Here is a 20,942-nt window from a genome sequence, read left to right on the forward strand (position 1 = left end):
CGGGGGGGGGGGGGGGCGCACGATCGCGTGGGCTCCGCCCCTGCCCCTGCAGGATGCCTCTGGCTGAGGCGTCCGGCCCGGGCAGCGGGGACCCACAGCTGCAGCGGCCCCACAATCGTGGGCTTCGCTTTAGGCCAAGGCAAGGGACCCCTAGCTCCTGGGACTGCCAGCTTCGACCATGCCCAGCTCCCATTGCTGGCTCCACCCCTACTTCCTGCTATCACTGGCCAGGGTGGAAAAGGCACCTGATTCTCCAGTCATGGCTGGGGGGCAGGGCAAAGGCGGCCCTGAGGCCGTCTTTGCCCTGCCCCCCAGCTCTTAGCTACCCCCTGGGTTTCCAATCACTGTCAGTGGCAGGGGGCTTCTTCCTGCTTTCCCTTTCGCCTCCCTGCATTGTGCCTACATATGCAAATTAACCGCCATCTTGTTGGCAGTTAACTGCCAATCTTAGTTGGCAGTTAATTTGCATATAGCCCTGATTAGCCAATGAAAAGGGTAGCTCGTACGCCAATTACCATTTTTCTCTTTTATTAGTGTAGATATCTACACAAACCCATTTTCTAATGTAGTCTTAGAGGATGATTCCATTGTCATAAACTATATGTATGCATATAAACTATATATTACATATGTAATATATAATTATATGTCATAGAGGAAGATAAAGATTATAAACCAAGAGGAAGGGGAAGACTTGGTGGAGATAGAATGAATAGAACAAATTTCAAATAGTTTCTCTTTGCATGATTACAATATAGTATTATAATGCCCATTGAAAAATTAGGAAGTACAGAGAACAGACTGACTACTATTAGAGAGGAGTAGTTTTTGAGGGCTAGATGCAAAAGCCGAAGGGATTAAGAAAAAAAAAAAACCCTCATAGACACAGGCAACAGTATGGTGATTACCAGAGGATTAAGGGGGCTGGGGGGAGGTAGAAGAGAAGGTATAGGGGGGATAAATGGTGACGGAAGGAGACTTGACTTTGGGTGGTAAACACACAATACAAATGATGTATTATAGACCTGTATACTTGAAACCTATTTTATTAACCAATATCACCCCCAATAAACTTATCAAAATTTGAAACAGAAAAGAAAAATTAGGAAGTTAATGGGACAGGGGGACAGGTTTAAGAAACATTTAATAGCTAACCTCATTTCCACTTCAGAAAAGTCATTTTTTTTCTTCTTGATTTACTATTATGATGAGTCACATGAGAAAGCTTAGTATTCAGTTTTTACATGATATTTATTCTCAATGAGTCCTCTCAAGTAATCAAAATATAATTAAAATGGAACAAAAGGCATCTGTAAAACAGAAGTATCCATCTTTAGGAAATGACTGGCATATAGTAATGTATAATACTTAGATTTAAAAAAACACACACATATACTTGATAACTTCATTTAGATTCTTAAACATTTTCCTTTATTTTATTTTTAATTAAATTTATTGGGGATGGCATTGGTTAATAGGATCATATAGGTTTCAAGTGTACATTTCTTTGGTATATCATTTGTACATTGCTTTGTGTGCCCACCTCCCAAAGTTAAATCATCTTCCATGACCATATAGTTGGTCCCCTTTACCATTTTCTACCCCACTCCACCCCCTTCCCTCTGGTAACCGTATTTTCTTTCAACATGAATATTCTATTGAAATGATTTTTTTTAAACAAAGCCAGGTTTCATGTTTTGTTTTTACCTCTCTAAGAGATCAGATGCTATTAGGTTTTACTGTGGGAAATTATATCAGTTGTGTGGGGGGTTTTTTTGAAGACTTTATTGATGTTAATTTTGTATAAAAATTCAGCTGTAATAGTTTGGACTTCTGTAATAGTCAGTGCAGCTTTTGGACATTTCCAATTACAGAGATATATGTAATTTGCAGGTTTACCGGAAGGTCGACAAAACCTGATAGTGACCATTTGAAATCAAGTTACTTACAAATGCAGGCCACATTTTATTCCCCTCGTTTCCATAGTACATTGCACAAAATATATAGCCAATAAATGTTACCAAGTGAATGGATGAGTGAAGGAATGAATGAGTGAACAAAGGAGACGTGTTAGCTTCTGGCACAGGAATCTCTAAACTAAGCATTAATTGGAAGAACTAATTTTATTTCTACAAAAATAAGAATAGGGAAATGTTAAACCGTGCTTCATTTTATAATTGGTGGTATAAAATATTTAAACTGCTAATGAGAACTTTGCAATGCACTGTAAGGTAATGTAATATTAAGACTGAGATGATGCCAGAAATACCAAAAACTTCATTCATTTTTAAAAATGTAATTCAAAATTTGCCAGAAATCTGTGTCAGGTCTATTTTTACCTGGATTATTAATCCCTTTTGCCTTAATGGAAACAGAGCCTTTGAAATATTTTTCTCATCAGCTATTTATGAGCAGGATACTAAATAAATTACTGTCTCCTCTTCTATCAGGTATAACTGTAAGTAGTTCAGAGTCCATTTGATGCAGAAATACACTTAGTATTATGAGGGCACCAAAGAAACACATTTAATAAAAACATTTGTGCCAAAACCGGTTTGGCTCAGTGGATAGAGCGTCGGCCTGCGGACTGAAGGGTCCCAGGTTCGATTCCGGTCAAGGGCATGTACCTGGGTTGCGGGCATATCCCCAGTGGGAGATGTGCAGGAGGCAGCTGATCGATGTTTCTCTCTCATCGATGTTTCTAACTCTCTATCTCTCTCCCTTCCTCTCTGTAAAAAATCAATAAAATATATTAAAAAAAAACAAAACATTTGTTATGCTGCCTGATGGTGTAAACATTTCACCTGGTATTTTAAAGCACAGACCCAATATCAGTGCTAACTGATCATATGGAGATCTTGTCAATGCAGTGGGTTGTTACAACAATATAAGTTACTGCTGATCCTTAGTGTTGTGCACGGAGCAAAGCACATCTGTAAAAACCGGCGCGTCCTGGTATCAGTGGCAGGATTTGGCCTGTCTTTAATCTCCTTTGAGTTGTTCATCTTCCTTTAAGGCCGTCGGTCCATAAAGATGCACCGAGCATCCCTTTCAGCCTTTGGTGGATTTGCACCAGTGGTCATAAACCTGCTCTCGGGACAAAGACCCCCTTTCCTTTGAAGTAATTGCTCAGGCTTTTCAAGGCAGTCCAAGAGTCTATCCTCTTTCTCTTTTTATTTTTCTTTGAGATGAGTTTGACATGTAGCCCCTTAAACTAGCATCAAGATAAATTTTTGTCTCGGCTTTATTGAAAGCCATGACGATTTTTCAAGCACTAAGACTTTAAAAGGTTCTTAAGGGGATCTGCTCCGCTTTGTGATCTAGCTTTCAGTGGATCCTGCTATCTCAGCAGCAACAGTGGGACTTTTGGTATCCATTAACTACTGCAAACTTTTATCAAAGAATTCGCCTGATATTTTCCAGAAGACTTTTTCCCCTCTTGTTCTTTATTTGGTTTGGAGACGTCAGTGAGAGATGGTGATAGCTTTGGGGGTCTTTGAAAAAGTAATATGTGGCCAGTATTGTCTTCCTGAAGCTGATTTCCCCCTGGTAGTAAGTCTGTGGGCTGACAAGTAGTGGGGAGGGGCAGTCTAGGTGGGTGCTACAGTGAGCATGAGTTATGTGGTTTCTAGATTTTGTTTCTAGGTTTTGCAAGCAGAAATATACACAGGTATATAGGGTTTTGCCTTTCTTTTCTGTGGGAGGTGATTGCTTGGGCTCTGGGATCCAGGTGATGTATAATCGTGTAACTACAGAGGAATCAATTCTGAGCCACATATACCAGTAGGTCTGTGTTCTGCCTCTGAGTATGCCCTCTACCCTTAGTAGCTTCAGTATAAGAAGTTCCCGAAATACCTGGCAAACTTAAACAGTTTGAACCTGTTGGGTTTAAATCCCATATCATAGAATTCTATTCACTATAGTGAAATATTAATATTTAGAACATTTGGCTTCTTTGCATTTATAAAAATCCACAAGTATTTATTTTGAACAGAGTTTTTGATGAGAAAATAAAAAGAACACTCAATTTACACAGCAGATAATAAGGGAATACAAAGTCCGTTTTTAAGCAAGACTGAAAACAGCTTTTCTTAGGGAAAATGCTGTTTCTTCTTATGTTGTCATATGTGGATTTTTAAAGGCCATTAATGTGTGTTTCCTAAAGGGACGGAAGTTAAGTAGCACAATCTTTTTACTGGAAATTCAGTGAGTGTTTGTGAAACCAGTTACCTGAGAAGAACCCAATGATTATAAGTCTGCCCTTATGCTTTTAATTTGTTGTTTTTCTTTTCCTTTCCTCCTCCCCCCCCCCCCCCCCCCCCCCCGTATTTCCTGAACTGTCTGACCTGCTTCCTGGGTTAGAGAACATTTTGCCAAACTTTGAAGGCAACATCCTAGCATTGAACAGTTCTTCATTTAGAGATTGGGCCTAGGAAAAGAAAAAACCTTTATTCTGTTTTGAAATTTCATCGTATGTGTGTAGAGGCAAACATGATTGGTATAGCGTGGATTATTGGAAACTAGTATTTTGCAAGTAGAGCATATTTATTAAAATTTTAATTATGAGTTTACAGAAAATAATGCTTATACCTTAACTCACTTTTTGGGGTTAATTGGTAGGCTTTATAGTCATAGAAAATTCTCAATATTCGAACTGTTTTGCATGAAAGAAATAGTTGTCAGCAATATTCTCACTTCCTCCCATGTTCCTGAGAAAGTATTCTTAGCTCTAGGAACTAAAGAAAAGTTAGCCTTGACATGCTTAGGTGATAGTGTTCTCTGCGTCCGTCATTACCCATCTGCCTGCCCTGTGTTTACTTTGGTTGACACTTAGGTTATTTTCAGTTGCCATCCGTTTTCCTTCAAACCTTCATTTACCACTAAGGAATTCCAAGACAATTTAAATTAAAACAGAAATCTCACCCCTCCCCCCCTTAAAATGGTTGACTTATGAAAACAGAAGAGTAATCACTGAAAATGTATGCCTTAGATCTTAATGATTTTAATTCTTGATTTTAAATAAGTTGATGATATAATTAGACATTAGTTTCAAAAATAACATTGTAGGTATTTTTGTGGAATGTAGAGCATCTTGGGAAAGGGAGGAAGCATGAATGAGGGTGAAAGTATTGGTAACTTTAAAAATACATTAACACCTATTTCTAATTTCTGTGGCAAGGCTTATCTCTAACAGAAAATTAAGCAATTCAGATTGGCTTAAATTATGTGTTTCTTTTCTTAAAAATTTCCCCAAATTTGTCTACTTTTTTTTTGGGGGGGGGGGGGAATGTTGTCTTTGTGACAGATTCTTTCTTGTTTAGAAAAATGTCAAGTAAACTTTGTAATTAAGGTAGGGTTTTCTCCCCAGAGGAGTTTTGAAACTTGGAATCAAGTCAACCTTCTTATTCTCCTTTGCCTTTTCATAGGTTTTTTGAGGTCTCCCTTTATCACTAAGCATTTTCCACCAGCTCCAGGTCAGGCCACACGCAGCAGGCCAGTGTGGTGCAGTTTGCTATGCTGCAGTCTCGCTCACAGGGACCCATAGTCACCAAAAGCCACGAAGGACACTGTGGACACAGCTGTCATTGTGTCCTCCAGTGACATGCTGTAGTGATTATGTGTAATGACAAGATGTGAAGTAGCTGCAGGCTCCGGGGGAAGTGTCTTCATAGTAGACACTCTTCACCTGCTTCTGGTCATGGATACCCATGCATTCAGTAAAATCTATCTCCTCCACCCACCCCCACCCCGCCCCGCCCCCCCCCCCCCCCGCCCCATCCTTCCAGAAAAAACATAGGCATGTACATACATTTTACATGAAATTTCAGAGAACCCATGGACCCATTGTAAAAACCACTGCTTTGGAGTTAAATGTGTTTGCCTTTTCAAGGACATTAGGATCCTGCTGGATTTTCCCTGACCCACCAGGTCTCTCCTCAGTGTGACTGTACCAAGGACAGCACATGTCTGGGTTAGGATGACAAGTTACTCTTCTCTGCAGAGTTCCACAGCTGGTGGCAGTGACCTACTTTCTAGGCGCATTTGTCCCATTTCGATTATACTGTATTATTTATCAATAATACTGTGAAACCAGCCAGGTCAAGGAAATCTAAGAATGCTGACACCCTGCTCCTGAGAGTCCCACTTGTAAAGGCTTTTGTGTCTTGGTTCTTAGTGACTATAGAAATAAAGGACTCGTTTAGTCTTAAAGTAGTATCTTTGGGCTATGGAATTCAGTTTATCCTTGTGGCTCAGCATGAATCAAGCCACAAACGAAGCCCATCTTTGTTTTCCTTTTCTGTGCTGGGGCCAGTCATGGTGTGGGTTCCTTATCAGCCAGTTTTCTCTTTCGCCTGTGACCGAGGTACAGGATGGCTTCTCCTACCTGTGAGGATGCTCTGCAGCAGCTCCTGTTACTTGGGTACCCCGCCTCTGTCCTCTTCACCGCCTCCCTGATGTTCAAGCACTACCAGTAGAATTACATGTAGGAGCTTTTTTCTCTTTGTTTTTTGACTAAATCATAGAGAAATGTACTCCGAGATTTATATATGAGGAACATACATATGCTTAGTAAAGATGGTAGATATTTAAGAGGGGCTGCCTTGAGACACCAGGAATCCTACTCAGAACTGTCTTCCTTGTGGCAGGGTCTCGGTGGCCCACAGAGGAGGAGGAGGAGAAAGGAGAAAAGGCAGCTGCTTCTCTTTGAAATATGAATCAAGCCTAAATCCCTACTTTTATAGTCAACCATCCATAAATCATCTGATCAGGGGGCTTATATGTATATTGGGAGAGTACCTGGGGCATTTTATAATGCAGATTTCTGACTTACTTTACCCTGAGGTTTCAACCATTGCTGCCTGATAATCACATAAGGATTACACATTTAACGTGTGGTACTCACAATATAACATATAGTTTGGATCTGGTTCTAAAATAGGGTTTTTGGACAAATTCCAAAACTATAAGTAAAAGATTTAGCCATTATGGGAATTAGGAACAAGTTGATCATTTCATCTGAGGAGAGGGAGATAATCCCCTGCATGAACTTGAATTAATTTGCCCTTTTTATCTCTCTTTTCCTGAAGGTGGGACCACCACCCCACGGGCCATTTTGACTGGCCATGACTACCCGATCACCTGTGCTGCCATCTGCGCTGAGCTCGGCCTGGTCCTGAGTGGCTCTACAGGTAAGTAGTGGCACTGCCATAAAACATGTGCTCTTTGCTTTCATTCGGGGGTAGGGATGAGGACTCTTTAGGATTAGCATCTAGCTCCAGCCACATTTCAGTGTTCTTGTATCTGAGTATCAAATCTAAAATAATGCAGTAGAGGACACCTAGACCTGTCTCTTCGCTTCAGGCTGGTGGGGGGGTAAGAATGAGGACTATTTAGCATCTAGCTCCAGCCACATTTCTGGTGCGCAGCGTTCACTAGTAGCTACCACATTGGACAGCACACGTGCTTCTGTTTCACAACCTTGCTCTAAGCAGTGGGGCTGGAACAGGGACATCTTTGTATGTTTGTTTACTCTTCGGAACTCTGGCTGGGCTGCCTCCATCTCACACCTGAATGGAAGCGCCTGACCCATCTGTTTTAACTTCCAAATCCCAGGTCTAGTCAGGAACCAGGATGGCACCAGGAATGGAGTGGAAAGGTACTTAGCTGGTCTGCCCAGAGGTTTGTCCTAGCAACATCAGCATATATTTAGACCAAAGATACAAAGCAGGCATTCCAAGAGCACACGCTCGGAACACACAAAAACGCTCATCTCATGGGGAAGCTTGGAGTATTTGAGTCACCTTATCTATGTTTTGAACTATAATACTTAGTCTAAGTAACAAGCCTTATTAAATAGTCAATGGATTGTGTTTTTAAATGTTTTTAGCTGGTCCAAACATTGAAACACTAATGATGATAGCAAAAATTCTATACCGACTGGAATTTTTACCTTCTTATGCCCAACAATGTCACATATCCTTAGCTAGCATGAGGTTTTGGACTAGATGTGATTCCCATTAGCTATGTAAATAAACCTGTCATACTGCAGGCTGTCCTAGCTTTGCACTGAGGTGTGGGACCACGCATGTGACTGTACAAGCTAAAACCAGCAAAGTGAGTTTAATAATCAACAGGGATTTTATGATTGCTCTGACATTTTTAAGAATGTTCTCAAAACATTAAAAATTCTTTATACACACATCTGCATACATACACGTACTTATATATGGACATGAAAAAGCAGGAAAAACACACATTTACTTATTCGCATACTGTCATTTAAAACAGAGAATTCATGTGTTTTCTTTGTGAGGACCTTCTCAAGAGCAGTGCTTGCCGCTTTCTCTTCATAGAATAGGACGCGGAGTGAGAACCTGCCAACCTGACCAGTTCTCACACTCTGTGCCTTCAGGGCCCCTTTAACAGGAAGGTCTGTGCTGGCTTCACTCCTGGCCTAATGATTTCACAGAGTAACTTGCACGTGACTCAGCTCTCTCCTCTCCCAAGGGCAAGGTGAGACTGCCGGCATGCACAGGGAATTCTGCACAGTGGCACTGGGAAGATGTGCCATTTTGAAGGCTTTCTGTAACGGCACTGCAGTTCTGGGATGCCCTTTGACCTGTGCTCACGATTCACTCGCAGTGGGCTGTTCCCACCTTAAAATGAATCTTGCGTTTTGCTTCCCCCTTTCTCAGAAGGACCGTGTCTCATACATTCCATGAATGGAGACTTGTTAAGGACTTTGGAGGGTCCTGAAAACTGCCTGAAACCAAAACTCATCCAGGCTTCGAGAGAGGGCCACTGCGTCATATTTTACGAGAACGGGTTCTTCTGTACATTCAGCGTGAACGGAAAGCTGCAGGCCACCATGGAAACAGAGGACAACATCCGGGTGAGTGCCACTCAGACTCTTCAGGATTTGCGATACCTCAGGGTGGTACGTGGGGAAGGGAGAGAGTTCCTTAAAGAAACCCCTGTTGAGTTGCTGAGATTCTCTTTTCCATGCACCCCGTACGTCCCAGCTGTGCTGCCGTATTGCTCGGTATGGGAGCCCTCAGCTGGAAAGGCTGGCGTAGATCTCTTGGGGCCATTCTGGGTGGCTTGCCAGGGCACGGGCTCAGTGTTTTTGTATCTGAGCATCAAATCTAAAATAATGGAATAGAGGACACCTAGACCTGTCTCCTCGTTATAGGCTGGTGGGGGTGAGGACTATTTAGGATTAGCAGCTAGCTCCAGACTTGACTTCTCATGGATGATAAGACCCAGTCTTGCCAAGGTGACAGAGTTGGATTTCACATTGTGATTTGAATTAGGCAAACATTTTCCCATTTTGCTGTGAAGAAACGGCAATGCTAGTGGGCCTTCCAGGGTTTCACTTCCTCTTCAAGACAGGGCTCCCTCCCTCAGGACTAGGTGGGGAAGGGGTTTGCAGGTCCCTGTCTCACCTCGGCCTCCTGGTGAGGCTCAGGGTGAGTGTGATGGGGAAGCCTGTGCCCGCTGGGTGTGGTTCTAGCTGAGCCTGGACATTTATCCACTGTTGCTCCTGAACAGGGCAGCTTAGATGACAGATTCTCCCAGACCTGGTCTGATCACCCCTTCTCGCAAGTAAACCCTAACTATAGATTCCATGATGAACTCAAGGGCACTTGCCGCTCCTTTATTCTGGGATGGGTTTCTTAATTCAGTAAGTGGCGTGGGTCTCTCTCCACGTGTCCACGCTGCATCCGCCTCTGCCACAAAGGCAGGCGGGGACTCTCACTCTGCTTCATTTCCCCTCCTCCCCGTAGCACTTCATTTAAACCAAGCACCCAGCAGAGGGTTGCCTTTCCTCTTTGGAATAATAATGCTGATCATCTGTCACTCTGAGTTGCGATTATAGTGTCAGCTACACTAATAAATCTGTAAAATCATTTGAAATCCCCGGCTGGCTAACAGCTTCTGGGGCTCGTCAGGACCGAAGGCTCTGGAAGTGCCTGGAGGCGGTGGTCGGGCTTACTGCAGACTGTTTGTTTACACTAGTTTTCCTCTCTATGCTATAGCCATTGCTTTTTCTCCTCTAATATTTCCCACTGGGCTTCAAGCTTAAACAAGCCATTGCTTTTCCACCAGCACTTTCGTACTTTATCACACTAATTGTAAGTGGTGGCACTCTGTGATCAGTAAGCTTGCCTGGCAGGGAGAAGGAGAGTGGATAAAAGAGGAAAGATGAAGAGAAACAAAAGGTGAGTGTAGTGGAGAGAGATGAAAAGAGAAAGGAAAGGAGAGCATAGAGGAGAAAAAGCCGAGAGAGGAAGAGTGAGGTGAGGCAGAAAGAGGAGAGAGGAGTAGAAAAGGGGGAGGGGACCCAGACAGCAGGCAGTGCTGGGGACCCTCTTACTGACAGTCCTGATGGGTGCGCTCACCCCCAGCGCAGCACTCGGGATTTCAGAGGGTGAGGTGAATGAACACCTCTGAGCCCACTGAACCCGAGTCTCAACCCGCCCTGGTGCTGAGGCACGTTAACGTTGAGATCTCCCTGGGTGTTGGTCTGGATGGAAGGTAGGGCGCTGCTCGGGAGAAATGGACAAGTCCTTCCCGGGAAAGGCCGAGAAGACATCTTCTCCCTTATTCAAATAATCTGGATGTTGATGAATGGATGGTCCTAAAAGTCCAAGTTTAAAGTAATTCCAAACAAAACTAGGATTAGAGATTCTCTACTAAAACAGACTTAAAGATTAATGGTTTTAATTTATGTTTTTATATAGCGCTTACCCAGTAAAAAGCCTCAAGCATAAAACTCCAGTGAACCACAACCAGAAGGTTAATGGATTTTCATCAGCTGGATTCTCTAAGTGTAGCAGACGATTACCTGTCCCAGGCTCCTTTGCAGGTCCTGACCCTCAGAGACGGCCACTCGTGAAATGAGGGGAGGCAGAGGATATTGACTTTTACTTACTTTGAGAAATCTTACTGTTCACATTTGGTTTAGATTTGGAGAATACTTCTTATATGTAACTACCTTCCACACTTGGGTTTTTATATCTTAGATTTTTGTGTTCGTGAGAGTAAGCCATATTTAAGAGACCACTAAAAGTTGGCATTTATGTGAAGTGAATGGCTATGAGACAATCCTTACGATGGTTTTTAAAAAATTGGCAAAGAGTATATTAAAGACTTAAGGCAACTATACGGAAACTCTGAGCATAAATACATTTATCAGAGGTTAGATGTATCCTTTCGCGCTTGCTAGCACAGTATTCCCCGGCCCATGGTGTCCGGGCGGACGGATCACAGATGGTTGCAGTAACTTGTAGAACTGTGTGTCCCCTCCCTAAGAAAGGCGATGGATCTTACTAACTAGGAAATGAGGTTTGGAGGGCAGTGGAGATAGGATTAGCTCAGGGGTAGGAAGGACAAACAGTAAATATGGTGGGCTTTGCAGGCTCTGTGTTCTGTTATGAGAGGAGCCATAAACGAGCAGGTGTGGCTAAGTTCCAACAGCCCTTGTTTATGGGCACTGAAATGTGGAATGCATATAATTTTCCACCTGTCATGAAATATTCTTTTATTTTTCTCAACCATTAGAAAATGTAGACAGTCATATAACAGGCACTGGTCTGCCTTTGCCCCATTTTACAGGATGGAAGGACAAATTCCGTGTCTGCCCTGGGCAAGAAGAAAATGCTCAGCCTGGGGGTATGAGTACCTGGGAGTCGTGGTTCCTACCACATTGTCCTCCCCTGCTGTGAAGGCCCCGCAGGCAGCAGCATTTTACTGGGGACACGTGTCAGGAGCTCTCTCTGCCCGGCCTTGGTACAGAGCGTGCCTAGCCCGTCTCCAGGGTCCTGCAGAGGTGCCCGGGCCTCCGGACTGCAGTGCTGGTCCCAGTCCACAACACGCAGCTCTGAGGCATCTGTAGCACTGGAAGCATCTGCCGCCTCGTCCTTAAAGAGGAAACACAAGAAAACTCACACAGGGCCTAACCGTCCATTTGATTTTGAAAAATAGCAAGTTTCCTGACTCCCGATTTCCTAAAACTCAGGAGCCCACATGGTCTCTCCCTTCTCCCTGCGCTGCAGTAGCTGCTGTTGCATAGGAATTCATCAAACTCAGAGGTGAAATTTCCCTAGAGCCACATCTCACCTGAACGTTGCTTTGTCTCACAGGCCATCCAGCTGAGCCGGGACGGGCAGTACCTGCTCACAGGAGGAGACAACGGTGTGGTCAAGGTCTGGCAGGTGTCTGACCTCAAGCAGCTCTTTGCCTACCCAGGCTGCGATGCTGGGATCCGGGCCATGGCCCTGTCTTACGACCAGAGGTAACACTGCAGTCAGGTCTGCTGATGGTGGCTTAAAAGCAGCCGCGGGAATTTAAGTGGGCTGGGTTGTGGAGGTCACCTGAGCAATGAAGAGAGCCAATGAATAGTGGGGTTTCCTTTCTGATGGCACAAGCCCGTGGACAAAGGCTGACTGCTCCATGAGTAGACAAGACATAAGTAACAAAGGCTCTGGTTACATTTCAGTTAAGCCTTTTGTGTTTCTTAAAGTACCTTTAATGCAAAATGCCTGGGTCTCTGTTCATGAGAATTCCTACATGCTCCCAAGTGGTAAATTTGGGGGTGATAATTTTTATCTGGTTTCCTATTGCCTCTTAATAGACAGTCACTCATTTTAGTTCCTAATTGTTTTTGTGGCAACATTTTCCCAGAAAGCCACCTTTTGGTATACACGTCAGTGGCCTTAGGTCCATTCACAGTGTCACACTAGTGCAACTGCCACCACTCCACCATGTTTAGTGAACTTTTCGACTCTCACATCTCCTTGTGGACTGAGCTTTCTGTGGAGATCGAGTGCCCTTGTCTCTCCTCAGGTTTTGACTTGAAGCCAGTTTGTTTCTTCATTACTGTTTGCAGGGAATGTCCTTTTCCATCCTTTCACTCTCAGCCTGTTTGTCACTAGGCCTAAAGTGAGTCCCATATAGACAGCACATATTTGATGTTTAGCTGGGCTTGTGTAGCGACACGTTAGTTCGTGATCTTGCTGTGAAGTGGTAGGGAGGGTACTGAATAGGACCTCCGCGGCCTGGCTCAACCAAACCGTCCAGAGGCGCTCACCCCTGCGCAGGGACAGGAGAGCAGTGCCCCCCCCCCCCCCACACACACACACCTGCAGCAGTCACCTCAGGAAGTCACTGTGTTCTGAGGACTGGGCCCTGCTCAGAGCGTGATGGACACATCCGGCCACATGGCCCCTTCATTGAGTCTCTACCTGTCAGCAGCATCGCTGTCCCTGGCTGTGTGCACCCCTCCACCAGCAATGACTGTGGGACTGGGATTCTTTCCTTCGACTGCGATACCCAATGTGGAAGCCAGGCCTGCTCAGGTGTCCGTGGCGCATCCTGCACGGACTAGCTGTGTTTTCTGTAAAAGGGAAGCTGTGGCTCCTTTTAGAACGGCAGAGGCGGCACTCAGAGCTTACTCAGGGCTGCGTTTTAGTCATTAAAACACATACCTTTGTTGGCACACACTGTAGCTCTGACCGCCAACTCTACATTTACCTTGTAGATTTGGGGAGGGCAGCTCCTTCTTTCGTAGCGGAGACCTTGGAAAGGAGTAGGTGTGTGAACCCCTCTCTGCTTCTCCCAGGTGCATCATTGCTGGCATGGCCTCAGGAAGCATTGTTCTCTTCTACAACGACTTTAACCGGTGGCATCATGAGTACCAGACCCGCTACTGATGGGACAGCACACGCCAGCCTTGCTCCCAGCCCAGGAGGGGACGTGCCCTGGGGCCTCCTTCCCTTAGGAAGAGCGAACACATCTGAATGTAATCTAAATTTGCTCAAAGCAGCAAAATATTTTTTAAAGTTAATTGCTATTTTTGTAGACTTTGCTTGACTTTTGGGGGGGAGGTATATAGCAAAGCAGAAAACTGGCTGCTGGGTTCTGTAGTTTAAAAGAAATCTATATTTTTAGTCATAATGAGAAGTCTATTTTCACCAATTATGGAAAATACACATTGGAGTGAGTAAACCCACTTATTCTAGCTATATTATGAAAAAACATTTCCCATTTATCTGTAATCTTGAGAAATCTATGATTTTAACAAAAGGAAATGGGTTATAATATTGGGATAGGGGAATTTTATGCTGTACTTTGGGTCCTGTATTTTTCCAAACAATTGTGCTTCTTATGAGCTGAACTTTCTGGGATTTAAATAGTAATGTTTAAATTATGCTACATGTAATTTAAAACATTTCAATGAGTTATTTCTATCAATATTCTTCTCCAAGCATGTTATAGACCTAGAAAATTATGGTTTGGGGGAAGCTATTTTATTGTGTGGTTAACATGAAAGGAGCTAATGTTATAGCAAGGGTGAACTATTTGCAATGTTTTCCTGACTTGCCGTCTTCATGGCACACCAAAATGAAATGATGGAAATGTTCTTGGGCTCACAACTTTGTTTTTCTTTAAGTTGCAAGTACCAAAGGTCCCCCCTGAGGTGTGACTGTGCCCAGCACGGAGGCCAAGCCCCACGGGCTCCCCCACCCCCACCGGGTCTGAGGACAGAGGCTGCCAGGTGCTGTATTAAGTAACACCCGTTTTACCTTCTCTTTGTTATTGAACTATCTTCATCTTCCTTTTGATCAGCAATTTATACTAAGAAACAATGTTATTTTGGTGTTGTATAATTCTACTTTTCTAGTAGATTGCTGTGTGGAATTCTGTGAAAAATATTTGAGAAAAGGTCTGTATTGCATAAATAAACTCTTTGTATGTTGTGAACTTTGACATCCCATCTCTGTTTTTTTTTTTTTTTTTTTTTGCAACTTACCTTCTCTGCATGCTCTGCTCTTCTCTGCAAGCCAGGACTTGGAACAGCTCAATTTGACAGGGAAATTAAATGCCACTGTTTACTGAGTTGTTTGAAATATATTTTCACTCCTAATTTTAAGACATTGATAAAACAATTATTTAACCCAAAAAATGTCTGTTTCAGTCACAGATTCTGAACAACAACCAATAAGAGAGAGACTCTTTTGAATAAAACCTTCTGTGGCCAGACAGCTCCCAAATGAGAACACTAATCTCCACTCACCATGGACCAAAGAGGGAGCTTTCTGTCTTGTTTCATTTAAAATGCACGTTGCTTAAGGCACTAAAGGAAACAGTAGCTGGTAAAATGTGGGGAAGGGAAAGTACACCTTAGAATCGCAGAAATGCCCACATTACTGTAAATTAGCCAGCATCCTCCCTGGACTAATCTGAGATCTCAGACTTTGGAAACTTCAGGGAAAATGGTGGAAGAAAATTAGGAATACTTAAGTCACGTGCCGGGCATATGATACTTCAGCTCTCCCGTAAGACAGCCCTAAAGCAAAGTTAACAATAAGGCAACTTCCTCTTGAAGCCTCGGAAGAAAACTGGCGCCTCTACTGCCTTCAGATGGCTTTTAAAATTAGAACTATCAGAAGTAACTGAATTTACAGTTAAGTATAGTTGGCGTCAAACAAGGGCTTCTGAATGATAGAATCGGTGTAGTACTGTTTACTCAACATTCATTTATCCAAGTTAACTCCCTTTAAAAAACATTATTTTAAATAAATATAAACTAGTTAAGGGGGGGAGTCAATGTTGGCGTAGCTTGTGATTAAATTGGACGAAGTACGGAACAGACGGGAAGCGGGGCATGCGCACTACGTGGACGCAGTTGGAAGGTCCGCGCGTCAGTGACACAGATTCACGGCTGGTTTCAAAGCGGGTTGCCTCAAGAAATTAGGATTTCCCTCCCTGACCGTGTTGACTCTTTCTGAAATGTCACCAACCAAGTCCCCGAGGCCCTGTGATGGAAGGAGTACCACGAGGTCTCGGGGGGACGCGTGAGGGCTGGGAGACCGGAGATGAGACTCGGGCGAGCGCACGATACAAATGGGACAGACCGCTCTCGGATGCGCAGCTCAGACCACAGCCCAGCAGCCCTCCAGGAACAAAGGCGCTCACACGTGAACTCCACAGAGAGGAGCCACTCTGACCCTGAAATAGCGCCACCCGTCGGCTGTATTCCTTAGCATGCAGGGCGAGAGTCAGAGTATCCGCGTGGGAACCAGAAGCAGCTCAGTGCAGGTCATGCGGCCAGAACTTACAGCCCAGAGCTGCCCGTTTCCATTCAGCCCCAAGAGCAGAGCGCACATACTTGGTGCCGCGGGTTCTCCCACCTCCCTGTCGGAGGGTTGGGGAGATGGCAGAGATCGCGGGGGTCAAGTTTACGATGCAGGCCAGGGAGTCCCGGATGCAGCCAGACCACACATCCACTCAGCACCCTTTTCAGCAAATACATTTGCGTTCAAACAGCAGATGATATAACTGATCTACCAAAATAGGAATCTGAGGGGAGGGCATTTCACTGGGTGTCTTCAATACCTTCTTACTGGCTGTGATTTCAAGAGCTCCTGGCCACACAATGGCGGACCTACCTGGTTTGGCCCTCCTCTGCGTCAGCCCTGCCCCAGTCTCCAGTCCTGCCAGCGAACGCGGAGGGAGGCCCAGGGGAAGGTCCCTCTGCGGCCAGAAGCAGGGTCTGCACAGCTGGAAGGCCCCTCCACTGAGCGGAGAAGCCTCGCAGGTGCCGGGGTGTGTCCCAGGTCACGGAGGAGCAACCGGCCGGCCGTAGCCTCACGTCACCACGCGGCATCACATTGGGCCCAAGCACACACACAAACAGAAAGGAGCGGGACAGGACTTAAATGCTGAGATCTGCATGACCCGCATGGCGTCAGCACAGGCCAGGGCCTCTCCTGGCTGTTCCTGCCGCCCCCACAGAGGACGGGACGTTTCCTCCTTCCCCCAGGAGGGCAACCAGCCTCGCTCCCTTCCCTCCTTCCTCAGCTTCCCTCCTCCCTCGTGGCACGCAGTGCGATGTTAACCCCGTGGCATGGCAAGTGAGTGCAGGGGAAGCTGGGAAGCCTCACACTGTCCTAACTTACAAAGGAAGGAAAGGACCATACGTAGCAAGTCAATAAAACAACAAAATAAAAAAGATTCCATTTCCTCTCAGATGAGTAGGAGAAACCTCTCTGGGATTTTCTTAGATGTGGAAAGTGTGGTCCATGATGCATTTCTCGGGTTCCCCGGAGTCATAAGATCACTATTTAAAAAGCTCAAGGCCACTCACTATCAACGACACTGACACATCAGCGCCAGCCCTGGCTGCTGTGAACCAGAAATGCAGATTGCTCACACCAGGGGACATCACATTTTTCTCTCTAATGAAACCCAGGGTGGCTTGGCCTCTGGGCAAGCTATCTCCCCGAGACAGCCAGGCGCTTGGGGCGGGAAGGCGGCCATTACAAGCGTGCCTGTGAATTCTGAGACCTCCGCAGTCATATGCCAGAAACATGAATTATTTTTCTCTCTCGGGTTCAGGAATATTTTTCTTTGCCAAACCCAAGAGTTGGGGGCAGCTGGGAAGGCTTGTGATTTCCCCAGACCTGGCAGGAAGCAGCTGGCTGCTTTGCAGCTTTGGGCTTGGATCAGTGGAAAGACATTCTCCAGGCCTGACTGCAGCCTCAGCACAGACAGGTGCCCCGTCCTCACAGCTCGCCCAACCCCACCGCAGGCCTCTGGTGCCCAGCTCCGCCAATAACGAAAGGGCTTATGTTGGGGAGGGCATGTCGGTTAAAAGTGCTTATTACTGTGCCAAATAAACCCTTTCTTCCCCTCATCATTCAGTGGTGGTAACTCCTCCCCACAGTTAATACCTGAGTTCAAGGCTGCAGGTTTTATCTCCACGCAGCCCTTTCAAATGCCCTGGGCAAGACCAGGGCATTGGCCTCCCTCTAAGACAGCGGTTCTCAGCCTGTGGGTCGCGGCCCCTTTGGCGGTCGAACGACCCTTTCACAGGGGTCGCCTACGACCATCCTGCATATCAGATATTTACAGTACGATTCATAACAGTAGCAACATGACAGTTATGAAGTAGCAACGGAAATAATTTTATGGCTGGGTCACAACCTGAGGAACTGTATTTAAAGGGCCAGAAGGTTGAGAACCACTGAGGAGGGACAGCCCAGCTGTGAGATGAGCTACCCTGGGAGCCGAGAACCCGTCCCGGCTCCCGTGCCTGCGGGCTTCCTGACCCTGGGCGTTGCTGCATCTAGTGAACGGGGATGTGAGCATCTCTCTCGGGGCTGCAGTGTGACTAAGAGACAGGATGAGATGCTCTGTGGACGGAAAGCTTCCGTGGTGGTGATTACTTAGCATCTAGGCATTTCCAAGAACTAGAGGGTCACTCCTTTACAACGTAGCTAAGTCTGTCCCTGGGCTGCCCTGGGATCAGACTCATCCTCCGACTGTGCACTCACCCCTGGCCCCTCATGCTCCTGCCTCCCAACCTCGGGCCACTACGCCGAGCAACCGAGAGAAGTCTGCACCCCTGCTACAGAGCAGGTCTCATAGCCACAGACACCGAGCAGGGGTGCCCTGGTTTTCCTGACACCCGTCCTCGGCTGCCAGGGCTCCAGCCCTCACCACGCGGGCCGCCCTGACCTGCACTGCACACCTCGAGGGCCCAGAGCAGAACTCCACACCGAGGGGGACGGGGCCCATACCGCCCACATCTGCACGTACTTCTCATGGCGCGTTTACAATGACGCTGACCGTTAAGCAGCTCTGTCGGCACCTAGTGCAACAGCGATCCTGCAGCTCTCCACGCCCAGGACGTTCCCAGGCGGAGGTGCCCTCGGAGGCCTCGGGCGGTTCTGTAATCGCACACAGGACTCACACTTGGGCCTCACCCCCAGGTCTGCACCAGCTGCTGAGGTCACTGACCATCAGTTCCCCCGTTAAAGCGATGGGGAAGCATTCCTTCTGCATCACCATTCACATCAGATGCCGAAAAACAAAGCGAGTAAGAACAGAGACAAGGGCTGCGGCCTCTGCGCTGTCCGGTGCAGCAGGCGTGGCCACAGGTGGCTCCCAGGACTTGAAGGTGCCTAAGCCACAGTGATGTGCCCTCACTGTCAATACACACCGACTTCAAAGACTTAGTACCAAAAAACGTAACATATCCCAATGGTTTCTCGCATTGATCACATGTTGAAATCACACTTTGGACATATTTAGATGCCCTGCATTAAAAATAATACACTCTGCCATTCATTTCACCTGTTCCTCTTTCCTCTTGTTTTTTAATCGGGTACCAGAAAAGGTTAAATGATGTGGCTTCCGTTGTATTTCTATGGGCCGGCAGCTGCTCCAGAAATCTTTCTCTGAGACAACATGGTCGGTCAGCAGTCTTTCTTCCGAGATGGTTCATCTGCTCTGAACTGTCTCTGTGATCTCCTAACTCACACACCACGGTCTTACCCGTGAAAATATTCTGGGCAAGTTTTGCCAAATGCTTTTAATCCATATATTTCCAGATCTCCGCAACCGTTAGGAAGGAGACACACACTCCCTGACTCTTGGCTGGGCTGCTGAGCCTGGATGGTGGTTGGGCAGGTCAGCGCTTCCCTTTTCCTACCCCTGGTCAAGGGTCAATTTCGTCAGGCGCTGATCACCTGCTCCGGTAAAGGAATGAACATAAAACAGGCATGTGCCAGCTCGCTGTGCAGGAGTGGAGGAGCCCAGCACTAAATTTGCGTTCTGTTTCCTAAACGCATGGGCGAGCGGCCAGTGTGTCTGTGGTGGCAGATCCATCATTGAGAATCGTTATTCAGATGGCTGCTCACACGCAAGCTTTTATTTGCATCTGGATGACAGGGACCTCCGAACGGGACAGGCGTTGGCATCGGCAGGACTTAACACAGCTTCGTGGCTGCCTCCCGCCCATCCCATGACCTGGGTTCTATCACCTAGGTTCTTGGGCTGCTCTGTCCACACCACACTCTGCTCTAGGTGTTGGTGGGATAAAGATGATTCCAAAGACCTGCCAGGCCGCGCTCGGCCCTGCCACACCTGGTTCACGCCCCTTCCTTTCCCTGGGCCTCCCCACCCCCATCACCTTCCTGGCCTCTTGAGTGTGGCACAGAGGGCGGGAGCATGTGCCAGAAAGACGGTGCTCCTTCCTCCTGCCACCAGCGACTGGCAGTGCCCTGGCCACTTATTAAGTCTCCTGCAAAAGCCTTTGGACGGCACAGCTGAAGGGCCGGGGTCAGGCTCCGGGGTCAGATCAGCGCCAGAGGCCTCGTCCCATCACTGTTTTCATTTCCTGCTCCTCCCTTTACGTTACATTTTCCCCTCCATTAGCAAACGCATTTTAACGGACACTGCGGAGAGAGATGAGCAGCAGATTCTAGAGCCGTCCATCACAGCTTTTTGGAAACCACCTCCTCCTGCTTTAACGGAAGCCGGTACCTGCTGCCGCTGCGGGCCAGGAAGCCCGTCTGTACTTCGCAACCAGCCTCTCCATCCAGGGGCAGCGCCGGCCCGGAATGAGTCACTGCACGATCACCTCATCCTTCAGCAATCGGAACATGAGATCCGGAGCCGACCTGATGGCTTCGAGGCCTGGGTTGTACGGGCTTGAGCACTGGGGGCAGGTGCAGGGCCGTGGCCTGAGCTATAGGCGAGCAGACATTACAGAGGGAAAAGCCAGAGCCTAAATGCACCAGAAGCAGAGGCAGGAGACCGCACAATCTGAGAGAGAGAGAGAGAGAGAGAGAGAGAGAGAGAGAACACCTGTCCTGGCCCCCCATTTCCATGAAGCCTCACCTTCCTGCCGGCGCGCCGTAGGCTCCGCAGTGGTCATGCCAGTGACCCCCGGCGAGCCTTGAGCTTCGGCTGCATGCGCTTCTGCACCTGTAAGAAAGCAGCTCCGACCAAAACACACCTGCCTCCCCGAGCACCATCCCTCCACCCCCCGCATGGCCCCGAGGCTTCATGAAAGCAGACACTGGCACCTGCTGAAACCCGGGCCTCTGACCACACGTCCTTTGAGAAATGACGACACACGGAAACCTCTG

At 46.6% G+C, this 20,942-nt stretch overlaps 1 protein-coding gene across 5 annotated transcripts in view; it reads left to right on the plus strand.

Moving 5' to 3' along the window:
• Positions 1-14,772, plus strand: part of LRBA (LPS responsive beige-like anchor protein) — a gene marked incomplete at its 5' end in the record, with an annotated part of 554,145 nt that extends 539,373 nt beyond the window's left edge. For all 5 annotated transcript variants that reach the window (XM_081090942.1, XM_081090941.1, XM_081090943.1 and 2 more), the window contains 4 exons: positions 7,089-7,190; positions 8,697-8,893; positions 12,147-12,298; positions 13,625-14,772. In XM_081090942.1, the coding sequence (XP_080947068.1) occupies positions 7,089-7,190; positions 8,697-8,893; positions 12,147-12,298; positions 13,625-13,715 (542 nt within the window). In that variant the 3' untranslated portion in view covers positions 13,716-14,772. The remainder of the gene's footprint in view (positions 1-7,088; positions 7,191-8,696; positions 8,894-12,146; positions 12,299-13,624) is intronic.
• Between the last annotated feature and the right edge of the window lie 6,170 nt (positions 14,773-20,942).

This window comes from Myotis nattereri (genome assembly GCF_964212035.1).
Source record: "Myotis nattereri genome assembly, chromosome: 5".
NCBI classification, from domain to species: Eukaryota; Metazoa; Chordata; class Mammalia; order Chiroptera; family Vespertilionidae; genus Myotis; species Myotis nattereri.